The sequence below is a fragment of the Lepisma saccharinum genome, chromosome 2 (genome assembly GCF_977018435.1).
Source record: "Lepisma saccharinum chromosome 2, izLepSacc3.1, whole genome shotgun sequence".
Lineage (NCBI taxonomy): Eukaryota > Metazoa > Arthropoda > Insecta > Zygentoma > Lepismatidae > Lepisma > Lepisma saccharinum.
Window position 1 is genome coordinate 4,708,171 of NC_139230.1, and position 26,429 is coordinate 4,734,599.

Here is a 26,429-nt window from a genome sequence, read left to right on the forward strand (position 1 = left end):
CATTTTAATTCTTGCAGCTCTCATTGTGCAAAACAGGGAATAAACATGGCCATGGACAATTTGCTTAGTAATACCAGGGTGGCTACAAACAAGCAGAAATGAAATTCCCTGACTTTTCCAGGTTTTCCAGGACAAAATTTACATTTTTCCCTAACAATTACAAACTAAACTAAATCGATGTTTTTGCAAATGGAAACAATAAACTCATACAGATCCACGTATGGTTTTGCTAAGTACCAATATTATCTTCTATTAAATCGACTTAATTTCTCTATTCTCTATTATTTGAATTCAAACTGCAAAATAGTGATTTTGGAAAATTATTACAATTCACAAGCTAAGGGAGGATTATGGAATTTTGTCACATGCAGTAAGTTTAAAATAAAATACTTGATTATTTTTAAAGTTAAGACTACATGAGATAAGAGTGAAGAGTGATTGATTAAGAAATACAATTTGTAATTTATCAGTCTCCTTATACATTTTCGGTATTATATGTTGATACTCGTATTTCCACTGAGGTTTGGAACCCTCTGCTTGCAAAAACTATGAGTGCGGACTCATTTTTCGATGCATAAAGCTACTTCTGTCTTGTCCGTAACGCAAACAACTCTTTCATATAAGTGAAACAACTGAATCGAACAAGATAAAGTGTCATATTTCCTTACATTATCGATGGGATTTCTGCTTCAGTACATTATATCCAAGTGAAGTGCTGTGAAACTGACAACATGCAGTTATACCATTAATGCTGACGAAAAGGGTATGTAGGTATTAGAAATTTAACGCAAGGAATTTATAGAATTGCATTGTATAGGTAGCTGATTTACTTAAACCAACACATTAAAACAGGAACACACTAATAATAAAAGCTTCTGAAAGTTCATATACGAGGGGCATCCTGAAAAAGCTCCAATGGTGCCTGTATGCAGCACTAGTGGCCGGAGAGCAACACACACATGCACGCAGGAAGAAGTGGTATGTAGCTGTAATTTGGTACAGTTTCAATGCAGCCGGTTTAGGACAGTTCTAGTCTTTGCTGTCAGACACATATACCATGGGCATACAAAATTTAGTGCCATGCTACGACACATGTCAGAACAACGGTGGTTAATATACCGAAAATTAGGCCGAAAATGAGGTTAGGACTCACTCTTACTAATGCAATAAATTACAACTGATATTCTTGTTTTATTTATGCCTAATCGGTAGGGACCTTGATATTTTAATTTTTTTTAAATTGGCGTATTTTCTTATTTTCTTATTTTTTACTATACGGTGTTATTTTTCCCAAAATTCACATTTTCATTTTAGCGCATTTTCTGGCAAATATCTGAAATTATACCTTCATGGTGTTTTTAAACTACTGTTTCAAATTGTAAGTCACATGGCTTACGCGTCTTCGTGAGAGTTTGATATCTTGAAAGTTATTTTGGGAAAGTTATTTTCCATTCCCCTTTATTAATTTTAATGTAAGGATTTTAGATAATGGAATTTTGGTGTGGAGTTAGGGCCCCTCACTTTTCTTGATTACGGCTGAAGGTGGGGGTGATGTGATCAGCACCACACTCCTCGCTACCTTTATCCCTCAAAGTTTTCTCAAGGTACCGGAGCAGTTTGAATAGGTGGAAAACATCCCGGTTTTCCCCCGCAGGGGATTGACCCTGGGTCTGTCGCATAGTAGTCAGATGCCCTAACGACTGAGCTCCATTATTACTCGCCAATTGTGCGCACTTAGCTTGGTAATTCAAAACATATCTCAAATACTGAAGATGTGTCTCCCGTGTGACGGTAGATACGCACTCGATCTCCTATTAGAACCCTGCCACTTTACTCTGTGATGCAAATGGTTTTGATAGAAGTTGAAAAAATTGTGGGAAATAAATAATTTAATGTGGTTGTCGGAATTATTCCACGTACGTATAAGTCTATAGTTTACTCTTGAGTAAAATGTTGGAAAACTTGCATGTTCTATGTACACAAACATGGACTAGAAAAGACAAGGATGTTGGATTTCATGGAATTTTTCGTTGTTTTAGGACATTTCTTTAAAAAAAATCGCTAAAAACGCCAACAATTCGCATTTTTTGCCAAATTCGTATTATTTCGATATATCGAACGGGCGAAAAATGTGTCCAGACATCACTGCACATTCCTAAACATAATTTCGCAGCAATTATCATTTTTCACGGTTTTGGCGTTTGCGAAAAATTGGAAATTACTTTCTGGCCACCCCTCCTATAAATCAGTAGATGGAAAGTGAAAATTTAGCAGGGCTGGCAAAGAAGTCAATTCCTGAAGGAAGTGATTTGCTGTTATGAATGAATGATTCGAGTAAATATGATATTAAAATATTTACGTATTTATTATTAGTATTTTATTTCATAATATTGGACATTAACTTCACTCAGTGATAGATAAGGGATATTTTCCCGTATACATAGAAGGGTGCGAAATGGCCTTAAGTGCCGACGCACCCAGATATTTTAACTCAACTCAACTGACTTTTTAATGTGTTGTGTTTGTCTCGTGCAGGTCCTTTTACAACCTTGCACTTTTAATTTTTTCCCAAGGGGCTATTTACACCCCTTTTTAAGAATTAAGTCAGAATTTTAGATAAGGGGCTATTTCCCCGTATACATAGAAGGGTGAAAAATGGCCTTAAGTGCCGACGCACCCAAACAATTTTTAAATCAATCAATCAATCAGTGAGAGATTTAAGACCATCTCTCACGAGATTAAACAGACAGGACAGAGTGTGGCCTTAATTTCATTGCAATACTAGTGTTGCAGTAAATTTGAGGTTGGGAGCATGCACTTGCCAACTTGTATAACGTTCACCAATGCAGTTTTTTTTTTACTTTATCGTGATAGTATTCAATATATATCCCGTTTGGTTGGATTCTTCTTGATATCTAAGAATATTGCAGTTTTATTGTAAACGTATGTTAACTTGTGCGAAACCAGTAATACGTCAGGATGATGAAAGAAAACCTTCGTAAGCACTGCTACATTCAATAAGGTGAAGTGAGCCAGAAGAGTAATAAAATTCCAGCAGCATATTTGCAGTCTAAAGCTTTTCTTGTTTATGCATGCGATATTTGTTGGATGTTGCAGTCCATGCAATTTCTGTCGCATGTTGTAGTGAGATACTTTGTCGGGTGGCGATATTCGACAAAAATCGTATGTATCAATGGAACCTATTTGTTTCCATGTTCCATCTGTTCAAAATTCGCTGTAACTCTCACATTCTGGAATTCAACTGACGAAACTTAATTTGTATAGTCAAGCAGGGACTAGAAATTTAAAAACAATCCCTTTTCTAGACTTCCCTCTTGATATAATGACCTTTCATAAGTGTGTATATATTTCCTCAGAGTATGAATTCTCGTAAGCGAAACTCTACTAAATGATGATGCATCATGCCATCTTTTACTTATTTTTGTTTCTATTTTATTGCTTTTATTATAATTGATTACTTCAGTGTAAAATGGTCATTATGTGCTGTATCTGAAATGTTTACAATAAATAAATACCATATTTACGCTTGTATAATGCACGTGCATGTATAATGTGCACCCTGGTTTTTAATAGGGAAAGGTGAAGAAAGAATAATTATGTGTATAATGCGGAGTATAATCCAGGTTCAAGAAATGGCTTTCTTATTTATAGGTCATAAAGCTGTTGCTATGCCAATTAAGAGCTAGTGACATCATACCTATTCAATGAGTCACCTGTTGCTATGTGTACCAAGAGGAGAATATCCTCTTGTGCAAACATTAAGTTACCAACCCAAGTCACCTCCCCACCCACTCCCTCCACTGTGTTTAGCATCCCAAAGCTCTCTCTTTAACCACCTTATTTATTCTATAATAGTAGAAAGGCAGATCAAAATTACATTATGGATTTGCAGTGCCCCAGGAAGTTAATTTCTGTTATTTCTTGCCCAACAAATACCGCTGATACACATCCATTGTTCGAAGTCTGCCAGAATGGCACTGCTTTTCTTGTGTCGCAGAACATTATATTACAAAGAGAAAAATCGTGGAAAATGGCCTTTCAACTTTTATGCGTGGTATTGCTCATTTTCACTTTACTTTTTCTAACCCTTCAAAATATATACTTTTTAAATGACTGATGTAACATTTATAAGAGGCCCATTCAGGACCGTCAAACTAGCAGTTAGCAGAAAAAGATTTCTTTCATTAAGGCATTTACACACTCCATATATGTCATCTTATTTGGCCAGTAATACATTTTAATTATTATTTTCTTTCATCCAAAGTACCACAAAAATCAGAACGTTCCTTCATTTTGTGATGAGTTTATTTCAACTGCATTCACATTAGTGTCGCCATCTTGAATGGAATGTTGCCATATTCAGAAACTACAGAATTCAAGCTTTACAATATATAAACATGATAGGGTTCTATGAACATGAAAAAAATATTCCGTGCATAATACGCAACAAAGTTTTTTGGTGCAAAAATTTGGGAAAAAGTGCACATTATACAGGGTGGGCGAAAAGTTCCTTTACATGTTAATAGCATAGTACAGTTAGACTTTTATGAGGAAATCTAGTGCAATCCACCACATGTTATGATTTGGGCAGGGATAACGGCAGACCCTTTGCTTGGACCATATTTCATTGATGGTCCTGTGAACCAGCACAGCTATCTTCACATGATTAACACGTGGTTGCTTCCAGAATTAACGGAAAGAGGAATAGCTGACATCGTTACACTTCAACAAGACTGTGCTCCACCACATTTTGCTGTGAGTGTCCGCAAACGGCTAAATGAACTCTTTCCAAACTGCTGGATTGGACGTGGATCACGAGACCTTCCAGCACCGTTGCCATGGCCTCCACGAAGCCCAGACCTCACCACACCGGACAATGCACTATGGGGCATAATACAAGATGTTCGTAAACGACGATACGTGAATGACGATCAACTGAAAGACTGAGTTCGCATGGCATTTGAAAGATCACCCCTGATATGCTGCAGCGGATGCACACAAGAACATGGCGACGTATCAACCTTTGCATCGAACATGGAGGAGTGCACGCTGACGTTGTTGATAAATGGACCTTTGTAACAATCTTAACATGTTATTCACAATAAATGTTGAAATTTAAAAAAAAATATACCGTTTTGTATTCATAACAATGTTTATCTACATGTCTAACTGTACTATGCTATTAACATGTAAAGGGACTTTTCGCCCACCCTGTACATGAGTAAATACGGTAAACCCTCATTCTTAAGTTGCTATGAAAACTAGTATAATCATCCTTAATCCCAAAGCAAGACAACCACACTGCAAGGACAAATGGAACATGAATTTAGCAAATAAAATACATTTTGTGAAAAGAAACTTTTATTCTTACTCTCAAAGAGAATCAGAACATCAGGAAGAAAAATTACACAATCAGTGTTTACAATAAACCATAATCCAATAACCAGACATTTCTATATTAACCTGAAAAATTTGTATTTATTGGACATGTAAATAATAACAAAAGTGGCTTATAGAAACTGTACAACTGTCAGCTTCCCCTTTAATAAAAACTGGATATATTAATCTGTGGGGCATTCAACACAGTAACTATTAAAGATGGGAAACTTGACAGATTATAAATTTACAAGATACATGACCCAATTTTGAAACTACTAGGGGCATATTTATAAATACAATCAATATGTTGGCATCAGTTTAATTTCATGATAAAACTCTAGAAGTTTTTCAGCTAAAGTAAATCTGAACATGAAGTGTGATCCTTTACATATTCAGTGGCTTCATACAAGACTCAAAAAAATCATACATATCCTACCTGGCAATAGCGCCAGTTACATTATGCTGCTCTAACAACCTTCTTGCTGCATAAGGCAAATTTGCTGCATTTCCTAGACAATTACAGGGCTGATGCTCCTGAAATAATTTCTATCAACTCACGAGTAATTACTGCTTGCCGAGTACGGTTGAACGTTAAGGTTAGTTTCTCTATCATTTCACCTGAAATAAAAGAAGCAGAACTAAGTTTTGAAGACATGAATAGAATATACAAGAATAAGAAGACTGCACACCTTTTACCCTATTATTTGCATGCATATTAAAACAATGAAGCATTGTCAGGTCATCACACACATGAAATAAATGATATGCCTAATTTGCCAACATTACCCAATAGTCACACCATCCAACTTCATTGCAAATTCTGGAGTTAAAAAGTCAGTTCTTGTAGTTTATAGAAATGAGGTATGTTAGGCTGTGCAAAATATGTACTTGATTTTTTTAAAAGTAAATCACATTTTCTTCGAAGTTTCAGAAGTTTTTGAATATTATTAGGCCACATGATATTGTCAACTAGCATGGATAGAAGAGTGGCCAATTGATGTATTCCATGCTGTAATACACTAGTATTATATAAGTCTTATCAGTACACCAAATTTCAACTTTGCAGCTAGTTATTTAACACACACTGTCATCAATTTGCCCATAAAGATGGAGCAACTAATTTTGTATACAGGGTCCTGATTTTACATTTTTCCTGCAATATACATTCAATCTTGATGGTTTCAACAAAGCAAAATGTTGTAAAATTGAGTGTAGGCCATGTTGGTAAAATTATATACAAATAAATATTATTCTTGGAGATCACACCTTAGCACTAAATAAGAGAGCCTGGAAAAGTCTCTCCTCTCCTACAATATTTTTAGTTTTTTAGGAAATACTACATGGAGTCAAGTGTACAAGTATCTGTGGTGTTGGAAGGGGAGGAGGGGAGGTTGTAAAAATTAACTCCTTTATTTGGTGCAGTGTTGTAAATGAGATTTTTGATGTGCTGATGGTGCCAAAGTTGATTCGATGTAGTTAAGCACCAAATGATTTTAAACTGCCATTGGCATACAGACTCTTCCATTATTCATTAACTGGTAGCTGATGGAAATTGAAACTAGTCACTCATTCTAAAATATTAAATTGCCTGTAATTTTTCATGCAAGTTATGACAGCATGCATAGTTACATGCAACCATGCATACATATATGTACACACCCAAACAGGATATTTGAAAAGTTCGGAACTATTAGAATTTACAGTACTACGAGGGTAATTCGGAAAGTAACTGCCATTGTGGCATGGCGCTAGTGGTAGTGAGCAGAGTGCAACAGTTGTACATCACGCAATCTGCGATTCAGTAAGCTTCCAGCTGTGCTAGTGAGAGCATCGTAGTGCCGTGCGTGTGCTGGTTATAACATCACAAAATGTGTGCTGCCATCGAAAATCCCACCAAATGCGAGGTACGCAGAGTGATAAGATTTCTTTGGGCAAAAATTCATGGAACGTGGTACGACGATCACTGAAGTTTACTGTAACACTTTGCAGAAACTGGGAAGAGCCATCCAGAAGAAACATCATGGTCAGCTGACAACTGGGGTTGTGTTCATGAATGACTACGCTCACCCTCACACTGCTCAGCGAACACAAGACCTTTTGCACCAATTCAAATGGGATGTTTTTGATCAACCCCAGTACAGCCCAGACTTGGCTCCTTCTGATTTTCATCTGTTCACTCACATGCAGAAGTGGCTTGGGGCACAGCACTTCACTGACACAGGTTGGTTGAATTCACAGGTGGCCAAGTTTTATGCAGAAGGGATTGGTAAATTGGTGAAACGCTGTGACATGTGCTTCAATTTACATGGCGACTATGTTGAAAAATAGAGGATAGCTGTACCTTTCAGATGTAAAGTAAAAATTTGTTGTATCTATGGAAGTTTTTTATTTACAGCCAAATGGCGGTTACTTATCGAATGACCCTCGTATATTGCTCTTTCTGCTATCTACTCCCACTTACATTCTATCTTTCATTAGTTGCTTTGATTCCTTCTAGTACATTAACATCCACAAAATAACACAATTTACTCTAGAAGAGAGATAAGATGTACAGATATCTTAGCACACGAATGCACTATGAAATTCAAAATCCAACAGGTTAAGCAATCCCACTGCTCTTCCCACTCAATTCATTTGCTAGGGAAATGTAAATAACATTCATGATGGATGCAGTAAACGTGGTTTAAGTATTGACATACGTGAAGTTTTGTGTTTCAGCATTGCACAATTGGATAGTTTTTCAGATTAATTTTAAAAAAAAACTATCCACTTGCGCAATGCAGAAACATGAAACTTCATGTATGTAATTAATATTTTTACCATAATTCCCAAATTTGCAAACATTATGAAGCACACATAGAGACAGATGTTTCTACTCAATAGTACTTACCAGCATTCTTACTGGCGCCATCCATAGCAGTCATACGAGCTGACTGCTCACTGCAAGCTCCTTCTTTCATGCAGTAATATAACAAAGATGCAAGCGAATACTCGAGGTAGCATTGGATCACCTGAGCATCCAATGAATCGTAAATGGACAGTTTTGGTGCCGTTGTTATAGAGCCCATACTGAATATAGGTATTTCTACTGTATTATAGGAAACCACAGACCTACAAAGAAAATTTGAGCACATTAAGCCTTCAAATGTTAATATTCTTCTCAGTTTTCAGAGTTGCATGCTTTGAATTTTGACAGTGAAAATAGTTTAAAAGGTTATACTCTACAACTTGTGTTTACTGCCTAATAGGAATGCAAGATTGGACATAAAGCAAATTAGCCTAATGAAGCTTGCACTATAATGTAAATACTTTTAATTGATCGGATTTCAGCTGCATTGTTTAAAACTATTCTGAATTACTTATTACCACGATTCAAAGTTCTTGCATATTTTAGACTAGAAAAGGAGAAAATCTGATTGCACAAAGGCCAAGGCTGTAAGGTAGGTGTGGCAGAACTTGGATGCTATTCTCATCTGATATCATAGCCTGGACCACTCTGGATGTTGTGAAGGTGCGTCAGAATGGGGAACTAGCATGCAGAACTCAATCCAAGGCCTGCAAGCACCAGTTCAATTGTAACAGGATTTCCAATAAAGATCCATTTTCAGTCTCCACTTAGAATCTAGTGCCGGAACCAATTGTACAGGATTTGAATTTTGTAATAGCCGATTGCAAAGTGTCATAGTCATCTTTCCTTTGCGTTTCTCATCTCTTAGTTCTTCGATATTATCTACTCAGGAAGTTGGGTTGTTGAGCTTAACAGAAAATCTGCAACTGCTGGTGGTAGCCTTTTGTTGAAGCAGTGTAGCTTGTCAACGATCAAGGTTCTTCCAGACTGTGTTATTGTGCTTAATGCCCCAGAACCATTCTCTTCCAGTAGATTTGCTGAGCACTCTGTGACGACCTCATCGCCCAGTGACGTGTTCACTGCAGTTAGTCAACCAACAGAGTGAAATGGTCAATATTTTGCTCTGTTGGGATTTACACTGTCCTATCATGGATCTATGAGCATCCCACAATCGGCAGAACTGTGGTATGGTTGGTGGACTACAATGTGATCCTCCCAGCTAGATCTGAGGGATCCGCTGACCAACGACAGGTGCGGTCCTCTATTCATATTGGGGGTTAGGTGTAGAGCTGACAACTCTGCACTGTAAAACGACATGTCTAGAAACAGCAACATGAGGCCATGGATGTTCCCAAGGTAAAATAGTCTCCCATTCGGATCTCTGGGTGGGGACTACTTTGGGAGGTCCCTGGACTAAGGATAAGATCTGCATTAGGAATAAGGATATTAAATTAGGCACCTGGAATGTACTGAGCCTCTACCGGCCTGGAGCAGTTAATGAGATAGTTAAGTATAAATTAGATGTAGTAGCTGTCTAGGAAGTTAGGTGGCCACAAGAAGGGAATTGTAAAACTAAAAATTATACTCTTTTCAATGGTGGTACTGAAAATCATAATTCTGGAACAGGCTTCTTCATAAATAATAGAATTATCTCGGCTCTTAAAACAGTAGAATCTATTAATGATAGAATATCATATGCAGTTTTACAGGGTAGGTGATGTAAAATTATTTTAATAAACATACATGCACCAACGGAAGATAAAGATGATAATACTAAAGATGATTTTTATGCAGAGTTAGAACAGGTCTTTGATAAATTTTCTCAGTATGATATGAAAATTCTGTTAGGTGACTGTAATGCACAGATTGGCAAAGAAGAGACATTTAAACCCACGATTGGTCTTCTCCACATGGTAAAACTCATAATGAGATAGATCATATTCTCATTGATAAGAGAAGGCATACTAGTATAATTGACGTTCGTACACATAGAGGTGCTGACTGTGCCAGTGACCATTATTTAGTAATTGCTAAATTAAGAGAAAGACTCGCAGTGATAAATCATAAGCAACAATATCTAAAAGTTCTAAGTATATGATACCATAAACCAAGAAAAAGTAAGCCATGGTTTGATAATGAATGTCATAATTAATAGAAATAAGAAATCAGGATAGACTTAGGTGGTTAAATAACTCTGATGATACAAATCTAAGCAATTGTAATAGAATAAAGCGAGAAGTTAACCCTAACCGCATGTTTAGAAGTAAAAAGAGAGATTACTTGAAAAGCAAAATTAACGAAATTGAAACAAACAGCAAAACCAAAAATATCAGGGTTATATAAAGGTGTAAATGAATTTAGAAAGGGGTGGCAACCTAAAGCAAACTTGATAAAAGATAAAGACAGTCTAAATAGATCGAAGAACTGCTTTAATGACATTTTAAATGTTCATGTAGGAGATAAATCAGAAGTAAATGAAGTGCACACAGCAGAACCTTTAGTTCCAGAACTTAACTTGACTGAAGTTAAAGATGCTATTAAAACGCTAAAGAATAACAAAGAACCTCGCATAGATTTAATACCAGCTGAGTTAATTAAATTTGGTGGAAATTCATTAATATGTCAAATTCATAAATTAATTTGTTTAATATGGAATAAAGAAGAAATTCCTCAACAGTGGAAAGAATCCATCCTGTGTTTAAAAAAAGTGATAAACTGAACTGCAATAATTACCGTGGAATTTCTCTACTCTCAACATATAAAATATTATCTAACATTCTTTTAAAAAGACTAACCCCATATGCAAATGAAATTATAGGTGATAATCAATGTGGATTTAAACAATAACAGATCAAATTTTTCACATTAGACAGACACTTGAAAAAAGTGGGAATATAATCAAAATGCCCATCAGCTATTCATTGATTTCAAAAAAGCATATGATTCGGTCAAAAGAGATAAATTATAAAATATATTAGTAGAGTTTGGAATACCTAAGAAGCTTGTTAGTATGATAAAAAGTATGCATCAGTGAAACAAAGTAAAATTCGTGTGGGTATTAATATGTCTGACAAATTTACAATTCATGATGGGTTAAAACAAGGAGATGCATTATCTCCATTGCTCTTTAATTTTGCCTTAGAATATGCTGTTAGGAAGGTAAAAGAAACTAAAGAAGGACTAGAATTAAATGGCATGACTCAGTTGTTATCATATGCAGATGATGTAGACTTATTAGGGGATGATACAAATACAATCAAGAATAATGCTAAAATATTTTTCAAAACTTCTAAAGAGATAGGTTTGGAAGTTAACAAAGAAAAAACTAAAAATATGCTTCCAGGCCGAAACCAAGTGTTACGTAATAATCAAAATCTAATTATTTATAACTCGTTTGAACCAGTTTCCAAATTCAAATACTTAGGAGTAATTCTAACAAATGAAAATGATATTAGAGGAAATAAAAAGAAGCTTAATTCAGGATATGCATGTTACTTTTCTCTTTATAAACTTTTCTGTTCTTGTTTAATATCTAAGAAACTAAAAGTTAAAATATACAAAACAGTAATTTTGCCTATAGTATTATATGGGTGTGAAACTTGGTCTTTTACATTGAAAGAGGAACATAAATTGAGAGTATTTGAAAATAAGGTCCTTAGGAAAATATTTGGACCTAAAAGGGATGAGGAGACAGGTGAGTGGAGAAGGTTACATAATTTAGAACTACATAATTTGTATTCATGTCCAGATATTATTAGAATGATTAATCAAGAAGACTTATTTGGGCAGGCCATGTGGCACGAATGGGAGAGGAAAGAGGAGTTTACAGGATTCTTGTTGGGAAACCTGATGGTAAGAGACCTGTAGGAAGATGAAGATGGAGGGACAATGTTGAGATAGACCTAAAGGAAATCGGTGGGGATGGAAGGCCTGTGTTGCTGCAGCCATAAACCTTCAGGTTTAAGAAGGCTAGAGAGTTAGTTAGTTAGTTAGCTCTAGTGTCCTGAATGTCTCAAATTCTCTTGGCTACCACCCTTGCAGTGAAACCTTATTTCCAATATTGCTAATAAATACCTCAAATCATAAATTTTACATCAACTATTAGAAGATAAAAACAAAATCTTTGATATCATCTAGAAACTTTTAACTGTACAAAATAACATGAAATTCACGTACTCTTGGTGGATTGTCATAGTAGTAATAGGATAGAAATATTAATGTTGTGTCAACTTTTGAATCACTGTAATACTGCTTGTGCGCTGCCCACTGTACAGCATAGAAACATGTAAGGATTGTAATGTAGAATGAGTATGACTACAGAAGAGCACACTTATTTTTGTTACTGTAAAAAATAAAATTACCAAAAAATGTTACCGACACCAATTGTAGTTAAGGGTTAGAATTAATTTAAAGACAGTAGTTTGCTCTTACTTTTATAAATGATGAATGAATGATACACACCTGAATCTGTTGTACACAATCCTTCCAGAGCTATATTCATAGCCACTATCTAAGATTGCTTCTGCCAATTTGGATGCATCCTTAAAAAGAGGTGGCGTACGACCAATGTTGCTACACACCATGATGAAATTGGATCCATACTTACTGTGAATAAATATGCAAAGGATTTACTTTTAAAAAAAAAGTACTTAAAGTACCACCTACATCTGCATATGCATGTAAGCCATTCTGTACCATTGTATTTTTTTTTTTAACGCTTAGCAAAAGGGAGCATCTCCCATATGCTTCTTGGGAGGAGAACCTTTCAGGCATGCTTTACAAACTTGCCACAATGTATTTATAACAACTTGACTAGAAAATTAATTGTTGCAGAGAATTTTTTTTTTTTTTTTTGTGGAATGAGGACTCTCAGTAGAGGTGAAATTTTACCTCCCTTTGGCCAATACAATAAACCAAAGTTTTTATATATATATATATAAAAGTATGAGCTGTGGTATATTCATACAACCATGCCAGGTCATGGTGAAACTAGGCAAACACTTCTTGGGGGAAAAAATAATAAAATTTACAATAAAAGCATTGTAGCCAATAGATTTCCAGAAAATTGCTTCGAAATGGGCTATGAAAGTCTCCGAGTGGGAAAACTTGAATTCTAACCACCCTGTACCATAGTTAGCAAATAATAAAGAGCAAGTGTTTTCAAAAGTTAATTTGCAAATACTCAATTGGTATTTCTAAGAAAGAAATCACAAATGTGAAGAGGTGAATAGAATATTTACTCAAATGCACAGACATTTCACTACAAAGCAAATACACTTATTGTATGCCATCAAGGATAACCCGTCTGCATTCACTCTATACAATGCTTAATTCATGTTTGGGAAATAAAAGGCACGATAGATAATAATTTGTAACAGACTTAACAAGTTTTATTCCCATGGACCATGAAAACCAAGCACCCTCGCTCCCTGCTATTCACATTCTTGTAAAAATTGAGGTGTTAGAATGGTATACTGTTCTACATTGGCACAAAATCTTTGCAATTTGCATTGTACCTGAAAACTATCATTATCAGTTTTTGTGTAAGTACTATATCAGGGTATTGGTGAATAATTTTTATATCAATTTCTAAAATACCTCGAACAATTACAAATAAGTATCAGGCAAGGAAAGCACACATCCATCTTTCATAACTTCTAGAAAAATTAACTCATCATCAGTGTAGGTAGGCACACCTAATGTGATATTCTACACAAGAGAAACTAAACAACCTCATTGCAAATAATGAATATTACCAACTGCTTGCACACATACAAAATATAAATTACAAAATGAAATCTACCCTTGCAGCAAATTTCTTGATTTATCCCCTACACAGATGAATTTTGTAGAATCATCTGTAGTTTCTTCGACAGTGCTTTTAATTTTTCTTGCGATGTTCGAATGAACAGCTCCACAAAGACCTCTGTCAGATGTCATTGCAATCATTAATGTTTTTGGTGCTTCAACCGGAGCTTCAATTTCAGCTTTCTCATAAAAAGCCTAAAAAGGAAACGAAGTGTATGCTTAGTCAACAAAATAAAAATGCAATAAATGAGGTCAATATGCATTAGGAACACTCCAAGACTAAAGAAAGTCAAAGAAAAAATAAATAGGTACCTCCATAAATTCACATTAATAGTGTATTCTTGTATGTCTGAGCTGATGTAATTTATATATGGTAGGAAGCTTTGGCTTCATTCAATGAAAGCTTTCAATTTAAATCTACATGAAAGAACAGTGATGACACAAGAATGGGAACTGTCTATATCCTTTGAAACATGGCCAAACCTCACACACAACTCTTCCACTAAATATGTAGAAAGACTTCCTTATCATTGATGTAATATCCACCCTGGAGAAACAACACTATCCATATTTACATCTAACGTGTGTGAATGGTACAGTCACGGACACTGCCGGCTTGTAACGATTCCATTGAAAGTTAATGTATTCATTACAAGCCGGCAGTGTCCGTGACTGTACAACAGTACAATGAACAAACACCATTTCAATTACAAATGGATTATGTAAGTAACACTGATTAACTTATGGTTCCCACACAATCTCTCTGACATTATGGCTGAAAATCATGTAGTATGTTGACTAGACACCAGCCTGTTTTGCCCAGTGTTGACAGGCTTAAGAAAGTTAAGAGAGTCAGCAAGGGCAGGATGCAGAAAGTGGGTGGCAAGAGAGATGAGACATGGGGAGAGAAAATGAGTAGAAGGGGAAGTGAAAGGTTCAGCACAGGGACCTGTTGGCAAGTGTTTGGCTTCGAGTTCTGGTGACAGACTTCAAATTATCGCAAATGCAGGTAACCTCAATCTCTGCACCCTATGCCAAACAGTGACCATACTAATAAATGTGTCAGTAGGAGTTGCATTTCATTTTGATTCCCAAGAGCTACATTTGCATCCCTTAAGGCTGTAGAATGAAACATCGCTATACAGCAACTCCACAACTTCCATAGATTGACTGTTCTCATCCATTTTAATAGAAAAAAGTATCAGAGAAAACAAAATATTTGTTCCACTTCTTTGAGAGGTAAAAAAAAGATTTTCACAACTTTTCATGTTGTAAAAACAATGTTAGAAAGAGTATGGTGTACTGCTACTTTTTAGGAATTGGAGACGAACACACTCATTCTAGAAGAACACAAAACTTAACCTATCATTTCTATCCTATCTATAGTTCTTTTTCAATACTTGTACAACCCTTTTCACCTACCATGCTTCTAACAAACCATCTCAGCCAGGCATGTATCCAGTGAAAGGGGGGGGGGGGCTTAGGGGGCTCGAGCCTCACAAACCCTCCCTTGGACACGTCACTGTGCAAAAATGAGTAAACATTTGATCATATTGGGAGACGAAACATTAGATGTGTTGGGAATGGAAGGGCTTTCACTGTGCATTAATCATTTTGCCATCCAGCTGTATTCGAGAAGATTTCCTTTGTTTCATGTCGATATATGACAAGAATGCGGAAGCCGTGGCAGACAATTTTGAACACTTGCGAGTGCTTAGGCCTGAATATTAACAATTTGGTGGGTTCCTTTAAAAGTACTGCAAACATGGGAGGACAAGACACATTAGTGGTATTCAGGCTTGAATCAGAGAGAAATATTCGAGAACTGTCTTGAGTCCAGTTCGCAGCCCACAGTTTCAATCTGGTGTTGTCGAGTGGATTGTCCATCCCGTGTATGTGTAACAGCTTCGTAAAAACACTCAAAGAGTGATTTAGTTTATTTTACTTCGCGTTTTGTGCCTCTTGGCTAATTTGCGAAGATGGGGATGAGTGATGAAATGATGAATGGACATTCACAAACAACCAAGCCCGAGCGGGATTCGAACCCGGGACCCTTGGCATCACAGTGCGATGTGCTAACCACTCGGCCACAGGGTCCGGCAACACTCAAAGACACCAAACACACATACTGAGATGGTTCCAGCACACAATGTTAATGCATGGAAACAGAGGAGTCGAGTGGTTCAGATGAAAATGACAGTGGCGACAATTTAGGGGACAGTTGCTCCCATTTTTCTGCCTCCACACTATCACCTCTTTGTCTACCAAGAGAAAGGAAACTTTCCTTGTAACCCCCCCCCCCCCCATTCTGGAATCCAATTGCCACCACTGGCCTTAAACATACAATTGTGAGGTTCTTTCTATACCCCTTAAAAAAAATAGTGTTCAGCACCCCCCCCCCCAAGCAATTCCTGGATACGTGCCTGATCTCAGCTGTATGCTGCCTTTCTCTATTCTTCAAGGCCCAAAGTATTAATGGAGCAAAATGTATTTTACAAATGACCACTTTACATTTTACAGGTACATTTTTATTTCAAAAGAGATCGCTTGTCTGCAGATGCAGTTGTTCACTAGCATGTATCAAAGCTCACTTCTGATATCACAAAATAAATAGGAAGAAATATTAACCTGGCCACAAACTGTAAACAACTTGAAATTAAAGTACAAACCTTTGCACCTTCCCCATAGGGCCGAGCCACCTTCAATTCTCTCTCTGCTCTTGAATATTTTGCTGCAGACACCATCTTCATAGATTGTGTGATTTTTTGAATGTTTTTAACCGACTTCAAACGAACTGAGATGGCCTTTAAGGTGGCCATACCTCTCACCTGTTGGCCACTGGAAACAGAAAGTCTTGTGATTAATCTGCACACAAAATATACTAAACTATTACTAATACAGCAATGACAAAATTGTTACAAAAATTATTTACATAAAATGAAAGACAAGACACGGCAAATCGATAAAAATGTAAATAAAAAATATATTAAAGAAGAAAATAGTTTCTCCATTGAAGGTCAGAAAATAAAAGATGCCATTAACAGATATTGCAACACACAACTATTTTTAAGCTGCATGGCAGCCTGTGGAACTTGTGATTTCTTGTTTTGTGTAACTATTTGGTGTTTAGAAACTGTATCAGCATTGAGAATTATAAAATATTGGGATTATGCTCAGTAATCATATGGCAATGCTATGCTAAATATGCTCAGGTAACTATTTTAATATATTATTCAACATATTTCCCCCGAAGCTCAATACACTTTTCACAACTAGGTTTCAACATTTGTAACACTTTCAAATAGAAGGTTTTGTCCTGCCGTGCAAACCAGCCCTCCACCTTCTCAACCAGTGCCTATTTGGATGGAAAATGTGTGCCCTTCAGATGTTTTTTGATGTTTGGAAAGAGGGGATAGTTGGACCAGACCAGGGGAATAGGGTGGGTGCGGTACACAGGTAAAGCCCAGATTCGCCAGCAATCGCATGGTTTGATGGGCCTTGTGCGAAGGCGCATTATCATGGAGAAATTGCACACCACGGCTCACTTTTCCCAGACGTTTCTCCTTCAGAGCCGCCATCAATTCAATCAAATATTGGGAATAAACAGCATTGATGGTTTCACCCTGTTTAAGATATTTTATGAGGATGACACCATCCTTATCCCAAACAAACAATGCCAGAACCTTCCCCGCTGACCTTTGACTTCGGAACTCATTTGGTTGAGGAGACCAATGTGGCGCCACTCCATGGATTGCTGTTTAGTCTGTGGGGTATAATGGTGATCACCAGACAGTGCAAAAAATCATCAAGGTGTTGAAACTTGCGCATGATCTCCCATGACATCTGCACCCGTGTTCTCTACTGGTCAGCATTCAGACATTTTGGGATCCACTTCGCCCTGAGCTTCCGCATGTCAAGATACTCTGATATTATGACACCCACATGCTCACGCAATATCCCCAGATACGCAGCAATAGTTTTGGCTGATATGCGCCTATCCTCCATGATCATGCCGTGCACTTTGTCAATGTTTTCCATGGTCACTGCACTGGCAGGCCTGCCAGAGCAGGGTTCATCTTCAGTTTCACCATTTGCAGTCTTAAAACACCTCACCCAGTTCGCTACTGTTGTATATCCTAGAGCATGCAAAGTTTTATGGATATCCATGGGGGATTTGTCTTGCAACACGAAAAACTTGAGCACACTGCGAAGGTCATTCTTCTAAAATTTCCTTAGGTCCTCCATCATCTCTTCTTACTGAACCCGAAGCAAGAAAAATAACAATGACGAAAGGATCACATGCAGGATAAGAGGTTTACAATATATGCTCTTCCTAATGGCTACAACGATTTGTTTTAATTTTTATTTCTTCTGGGTGATTTCATGAACTTTCCAGCCCCCCCTCATATTGACATATTGTTTCACAGTCCTGAGTATTCACTGCTGTGGAAAGGTATGAAACATGTAACACAAAGTCCAGCATGAACAGTACTAGTGCATGACCAGCATCTCACATCTTCCAAAACTCCTTCCTCATGTCTTTGTGTTGTAATGGGTTGCTAAGCTACCTTAAGTAGAACACTACATGATGTCATATAGGAGGGGTTCCCAAACTTTTTTATTTCAAAATCTTTCCAAGGTGCCCAAGTTAGAATGTAGGTCTATCTAACACTTGAAATGCTCAGAGTGGTTAGATTGCTTGCCTTAGGTTAAAAAATAAACATATTTTAACATTTAAATTCAGAAACATTTTATATGTAAAAAGCACAAAATAAGCAGATATTTGGAACATTTTGCGGAAACCCTGTAAGCCAGCCATGGCACTAGGGTGCAGCAGCGCACCCTTTGGGAACCACTGTCACATAGTATTGAGTGATTCCCTATCTAAAATCATGTTGAGAAACTTTTGACTGATTTTTTATACAACTACCATGAATTTTGCAAAGCTGTATCCAAGATCCTGCTGAAAATGGACCACCATAATTTCACTCTCAAACCAATCCAGTACAGATTCACATTTTAATTAATTTAATCCACCCCACCCATGAACTTTTTACATTTCCCTATCACAGAAGATTGGGGAACCACAACACTTGCCATTTCAGTCTGACAAATTTCTCTTCTAACGGAATATTTACATACATATCGGAGTAATTAGTTTATTCCAGAGCCATGGTGATTTAGTCAGTAGGTTATCTGACAGATATGCAGGAGACCCACGGGTTTGATTCCTGGGGTGGGTGAACTAAGGTTGGAATTTTTTCAGCCTTTTCCCCGCATGAAGCAGTTTGGGGCTCACCCAGTAACAAATCAATGGGTGCCTGAGGGCAACCCAGGGGGGGTTAAAGGCAGGAGCATTGTACTGATCAATCTCCAAAATGGCCGAGATCAAGAATGTGTGGGGCCCTAACACCCATATCCACTAAATGTGTCTTCATGGTATGGTGCTATATGTATGGAAACTTTACTATACGTACGGGAACGTTACTATTTATTGGTGAAAAGATTATATAAAAGGTACCTTACGAAAATATTCCAACTTCCCATTGAAAAGGCACTCCACAGACTACTGCTGATACAAAGCTCAAAGGGGTGTCATGCTTGAGACCTATTGTTTCCTAATATTCCTCATTAGGGTGAAAAGACAAACTCTGTTCGAAAGCAGCAGATGAGTTGCAAAATGAACTATAACCTTTTGTCTGGTGCCTACCTGAAACCAGTTCTGATGACTGTTATCCATACTCCTATAATCATGAAAAATTTAACAATATTTAGCAAAATTTACAGGACCTTGAACCCGAATCTGGAATACTATGCTATCGCTATACCAACCCTAGAATGGAACCAGTATTGCGTTCTGGTCAAACCTGCACTTTTCAATATTTCTATGCACACTTTGGAATAGGTTCTAAACCCTCTACTCTCTAAAAAATTTCATAGCACATCATAAAAACAAATTATTCCTAAAGAAAACAAAAAAATTCAAAAACTGTGGGTGGACAAGCACACATTAAAAAGGTTTCCTTATTTTTGCGCAGACTCTAACTCTGTGCATGCCTACAAGCACACAGTGTGAGCAGATATAATATACTGAAATGAAGCCATGCCATTAATTTTTCCTGTTCCACCCTGGATGGGAGGACTGAACCACTGTAGATTGTATTCCATTAAGCCTCAATTTGCTTACATAAGTTGGTTAGGTGGACCAAGTTTGGTGCTCTTTGCATCATTATTACATCACTACACTCCCACTATGAAAGTATTTGTATATTCTAAATATGTTAAGATTTAATTGCTTTACAACCCCCTTTGATACAAAAAGAATTCCAAGTGCACAACCTTAATGACATAATTGCTTGTTAATTAATACTTTCTGCATGTTTACAATATAAGGGTTTGTTTCCCCAAACTTATTGCTACAAATATTTCCAGCATTCTAAATGCATTTCTCAACCTTCCGTACAACTTGAAAAACTCATTACAAAAAAATATCCACATTTCAAGATATGTGGTAAATGAAATTGCATTAATATTTAGTTTTTTGCATAGTCTGGCACATCATGCATTTGCCGGTTAACATTTGGCACCTACAGAGCGACCACAAGAAAAAGAACCTTCGGCCAAAAGTTGCCATACACCTTGCTCCGTATCGGTTCAACTAAAACCATGAGGAAGGCTGCACCACTCTACCCCTCCCCTCCAGTGAGGGTATGATGCACAAGAGACTGTGCAAGCTCTTTAGCCTGTGGTTCCACAATAATGAAATTAATTGAGCACACACTGACATATAAACATCAAAATGTAGTTTTGAACTCTGAAATTTGGATTTCTAAATACCTACTGATTGGTGATAATATTCACAATTATGATATCATTGTTAGTTACTGTATTTATGCATGTATAATGCGCACCCTGGTTTTTGATGGGGAAAAGTGACAAACAATTATATCTTGTATAGGACGTGCAGTACAATCCAGATTCAAGAAATGGCTCTCTTAGTTGTAGTTCGCAAAGCTTTGCTATGTCAATCAAGATTGAATAACCTCATACCTATTCAATGTGGACCACGAGGAGAATAAGTCACCAACCTACGCCACCTGCCCCCTCTCCCTCCACTGTGTTTAGCATCCCAAAGCTTTCACTCTTTAAACACCTTATTTATTCTGTAATAGTAGAAAATATTACATTATGGATTTGCAGTGCTCAGGAAGTTATTTTCTATTATTTCTCGCCCAACAAATACTGCTGATATGCATCCCATGTGATGGAAGGTGCATCCTTGAATTCCTCCAGAATGGCACTGCTTTTCTTGGTGTCACAGAACAGTACATTACAAAGTGAAAAATAGTTTAACATAGACTTTAAACATTTATACGTGGTTTCGCTAATTTCCTCTTTACTTTTTCTAAAACAAACTTCAAAATATATATATTTTTTCCATGACTAACTTAACATTGATAGGAGGCACATTCAGGACCCTCAAACTAGCAGTTAGCAGCACAAGATATCTTCCTTTAAGGCATTTACACACTCCATATGTGTCATATTATTTGGTCAGTAATACATTTTAATTATTATATTCTATTTCCTTATCTTCTATTTCATCCAAAGTACCATAAAAATCAGAGCGTTCCTTTGTGATGAGCTTATTTCAACTGCATTGCACATTAGTGTTGCCATCTTGAATGGAATACTGTTACCATATTCCGAAACTACACAGAATTTAAGCTTTACAATGATATATTTCATGACATGTTTACGTAAACATGAAAAATCATTGCTAGTGTCACAAAATCATGAAATGACCCTCTACGGTTTCATGTTGGCTGTCCAAATTATTCCGTGCATAACACGCACCACAGTTCTCGGGGGCCAAAAATTTTGGAAAAAAGTGTGCATTATACATGAGTATGAGTAAATATGGTATTTCATTCTACAGCTATGTTAGTAAGGTTAGTTCTTCCTTCCTAAATGATTCCATAACATGTTCCAGTTTTATTCAATTGTGACTATCAATAGGTGTGTATTTCAGATATTCTGTAGGAGTGTCTTCTCACAGGGTTCAATCCCAAATAGCTTTCTGAAGACAGTGGATTTGGAAGCCTATTCCCTGTACCAGCAGTAATAATATAATAAATAATGGTACTAATCTGATATTCCCCGGACAGATTTCTTCATTTTTACAGAAGAAACTACTTACGGTAATAAGTTCCTGTAGCATTGTCTAACATCTGGAAGGTGTTTTGTGTGATGTAACGAATTTCTTCAAATTTAAAAGTTTGGGGCTCATTTGGGGGCAGGTGACTCTGGCCAATTTCCAACATGCCTTTAACAGGGACTCTATAGGTGAAGCCGGAGTGGAGCCATGTTAGCGGTTGGGGGCGATAGGTCAATTACCCCAGGGGCGGAGCCCAGAATCGGTGGGAAATTTGGACTCAAACATTTCAAACAAAAATATTTTTTTAGTTTAAATTTCCCACCGATTCCAGGACAAAAAACGTGAATACACCTTAAAGAATGTTCTGCGAAGCAGATAGGTAAGTACAAATGTCAAAAATTGACAAAACGAAGAAGTTATAGGCATCCCGGGGAATATCAGATTTTTACCTAACTAATAACCTGTGGTGCAACAGCCCTTGAGGGCCAGGGTCTACCTGTGGGAGATCATTCAACCAGTTACGGGTGACATGTGGTCAGCACGATGAATCCCCAGTCATTGTTCTAGGTTTCTATGACAGGGTTGTAGCTCCCCAATTTTTCTCACGATGGCAGGTCACCACCGGTCCCACACACAGGCACAAATCTCGGAGAAAAGTTGTTACGCATCCCCAACAAGACTCGAACCTGCATGTATCCCATAGCCGAAGCCCAAAGCATGATGCCTTATACTGCATGACCACAGTGTGGGTAAAAACTGAAAACTTTTGCATGGTTTATCTAGATTATGCTGTTTTTAGCTTGCAGAGATGTGTTATGGTCAAGTAAATTTAGTACCTCTGTTACCTTAGCCCTAAGCAGATGAGCCGGAAAGCTGTGCTGATGAGCAAAGCACCCAACACAACAATCCAGTACACCAAATGGAATGTTGCCTATTGTTTCATAAACACAAAATACTAACGATAAAATCCAATAAATTCATAATGAATATTAATGATTTTATTTAAAAATGTATTATAAAATATAATAAATCAAACATGAGGTATTGAAAAGTTACGAAATCACAATAGAAGCATGCTAGATTTTATGGTGTTTATAATTTGTAGATCGGTAGATAAAGGAGTGTTAGGTTTGATGCAGATAGCAATTTCTGACATTTTCATAGGTTAGGAATGCTAAGTTATCCAAAGTTATCATTTGTATCTTTTTTACCATTTCAGAATGCATGCAACCAGTTTATATGAATAAAAAATAGCAACAGTATTCAGATAGGTCTTATACTTCCATGGGTCATACTTTTGGATTAGATATCTCTGATTGGATTGACTTTTCTTTTTTGCCTCTTTTAGCTAATTGTGAAGATGAGGATGGTTTGTAATAAGATGAAGGGACAATCCCAAAACACAATATAGGCCCCACAGAAGATTGTACTGGCTGAGAGTTCACACGCCCGAGTCTCATTAGTTTGCAAAATGTACTCCAGAGTGTAATATGAGGAAGAGAAGTTGACATTTGGTCATCTTCAGAAATGGTCACCCCTTACACAAGGGTATCTGCAGGATTTTTTCTTAGGGGTGTATAACAATATAAACTTTTTATTATTATTATTACTGTTATTATCATTGCTATTATTATTATTTACTTTACAAATCATAAAATTCGAATTGAATTGAAAATACTTTGACATTGTACACAAGTTCAGACTTGAGTCTACTATTTACACAAACTAAATTTGCCTTGCCACCTTTCAATAAACATCTATTACACTGTTGATGAACACTTCTTTTTGTACTTTTTCAAAATGCACAGATATCAATCAGAGTCAGAGACCACTTAATATGCTGTCCTTCATGATACCTCTGATCCTTGAGTTTTGGTATTAGGTCCACTTTACGCACGGGAAAGCAAACTGGGACTTGACCTACATTTCAAAGTGGGATCTGAAACCACTTGTGCCTCCATTGGGTATCAAACCCAGGACCCCTTGATTACAAGGCGACGATGTTAGGTACCTCTGACCCATGTTTTTATGTGTGTGAGGAAGAAGCATAAAAATAATAATTCAAAATAATGGGGTGTGAATTATCAAGTTCAGATTCAGACTTTCGTTTAATTCTTCATATTTTCTGCACTATTTAAGTTTTTATTCCAGAAGTGCAAAAATAATCATTTGAAGGGAAAATAGTGTGTACAGTTCGAGATTTTCACCGCAGCAGGAAACTTCTAAAATATCCCGATCTGGTCGGAAAAATGGAGAATTTTTTCTATCCCAAACATTAAGATTATTAACATTTCCTTCCCAATCATGTCCCGACCAAAAGTTTTCCATCCCGCATATCCCAAGTTATAAGTCAACATGCTTCTAATTTTACAATTTTTACAATACCGGACACTTCCCCAATTTCTTTTATATTTCACATACTCAATAATTTAGGCCTCATAATCAAGAATCTGCAGTTAAAATTTGGTGCTCACATGTAGAACTTGCAAAATAAGCAGGTCCGTGATTGCAACAGACACCCTCAATTTCTCAAGAAAACCCAATGCTTATCACTCAAGTGCTACGTCCATGGTCGGAATTAGCCTTACTCCCCTCAAACGAAGCATGGGTAGCTCCATGAACCATGCTTGGATAGCCCCATAAACCATGCATGGTTAGGTTAGGTTAATATGGGTTGTAGTAATATCAGGAATATATATTTCGTTTTTGAAGTATTCGAAACACAAAATCTTGCGATAAACATTGGTTTTCTTGAGAAATCGAGGGTGTCAGTTGTGATTACTGCAGATTCGTGATACTGGGCCGGTTGTATAAACATCACTAACTGGAGATCAATTTGATCTATGATCCGGTAGTGAACTAAGTTCAAGCTTCTATCATGTTGTATAAAGTTAATTGTTGATTTGTCGATCTTAGATCAAATCCTGATCTTGGGTCAAAGAAATATGTTTGGCAACGAGGCAAATCCAGACATGTCGCTAGTGTGCCTGTGATGTTGCCAATTGTCCAATACTGAACAGCAATCATTTTAAAGTTTGTTTCGGAAAATGCATGTATTTAATATTTGAATAAAGAACCAATCTGAGGTGCTGGATGTAGTAAATATTCGAACATGTTGCAAACTTAGTAACATCACGTAAATTAGATACTAAACGGCCATTTATTGCTTGTGTACGTTCCATGTGGATGATTTGTCCTTGACAATGAAAGCAACTATCGGTTCTCGGTTGCAAAGGGGAGAAAATATGCTAACATAAATAGAATTTTTTAATGCTAGAAAGAGGTATAACAACTTCATTATACTCGGATTTGGAGCTATTGTTCATGTAAGATGTTTATTATATTTATTTTGTGATTACACGACAACATGTTACAGGTGGACCATTAGTTCCTGTAAGTAATATACGGAACTTTCCTTGCACTTGAATAGCAAGCAATAGCCTACGTTGTGAAATGTAAAATGTGTTTGAGTTTTCCCGAATGAAAAGAAATATTGAAACAACAGAGGCGACGCTTGTCCTCTCGGATGTAAATTATGCACAAAACAAATAATATTCGAAATAAAATGTGTGTCATTTATATATTGGGAGGAGAGAAAGCTTTACCAACTAAAATGCAACATGATCGGGGAGCGATTTTACAATACCGGGAATTTCTCCATTTTGTTTGAAATTCGGCATACTCACTAAATTAGGGCTCCTAATCACGAATCTGAAGTTAAAATTTGGCGCTCACTTGTCAAACTTGCAAAATAAGAGGGTCAGTCATCGCAACCGACAATGCACAATTGCTCATTATTTATCGCACGATTTTCCATTTCGAATACTTAAAGAACGAAATATATATATTCCTGATATTACTACGACCCTAAAATTTAACTATGTTTCCCAACCTAACCTAGCCTAACCACGCGCCAATGGTCCATGGTGCTAGCCATAATTCAGGAATTTCTATACGTGAACGCCAAATTTTAAGTGCAGATTCGTGATTAGGATACCCAAATTAGTAAGTATCCGAAATTTCAAAGAAATTGGAGAAATTCCCTGTATTGTTAAATTATACCTCCGAAACTATGTAATTTGTGGCCAAACAACGTCGAGTGTACTTGAAAAGAAACTTCTACAATCTCTGATGAAGGGACCCCAAATTTTTTCTCGTGTATACATATTGGGCGCAATTTAGCAAATTTTACAAGGATGTAACCACACGTACATG

At 36.8% G+C, this 26,429-nt stretch overlaps 1 protein-coding gene across 2 annotated transcripts in view; it reads right to left on the reverse strand.

Annotated features, from left to right (window-relative positions):
* Positions 1–5,364: 5,364 nt before the first annotated feature.
* Positions 5,365–26,429, reverse strand: part of ATPsyngamma (ATP synthase, gamma subunit) — a 28,048-nt gene continuing 6,983 nt past the window's right edge. For both annotated transcript variants that reach the window (XM_083116965.1, XM_083116964.1), the window contains exons 2-6: positions 16,726–16,894; positions 14,052–14,251; positions 12,710–12,853; positions 8,291–8,511; positions 5,365–6,018 (exon numbers count right to left, since the gene is read on the reverse strand). In XM_083116965.1, the coding sequence (XP_082973091.1) occupies positions 5,918–6,018; positions 8,291–8,511; positions 12,710–12,853; positions 14,052–14,251; positions 16,726–16,875 (816 nt within the window). In that variant the 5' untranslated portion in view covers positions 16,876–16,894 and the 3' untranslated portion in view covers positions 5,365–5,917. The remainder of the gene's footprint in view (positions 6,019–8,290; positions 8,512–12,709; positions 12,854–14,051; positions 14,252–16,725; positions 16,895–26,429) is intronic.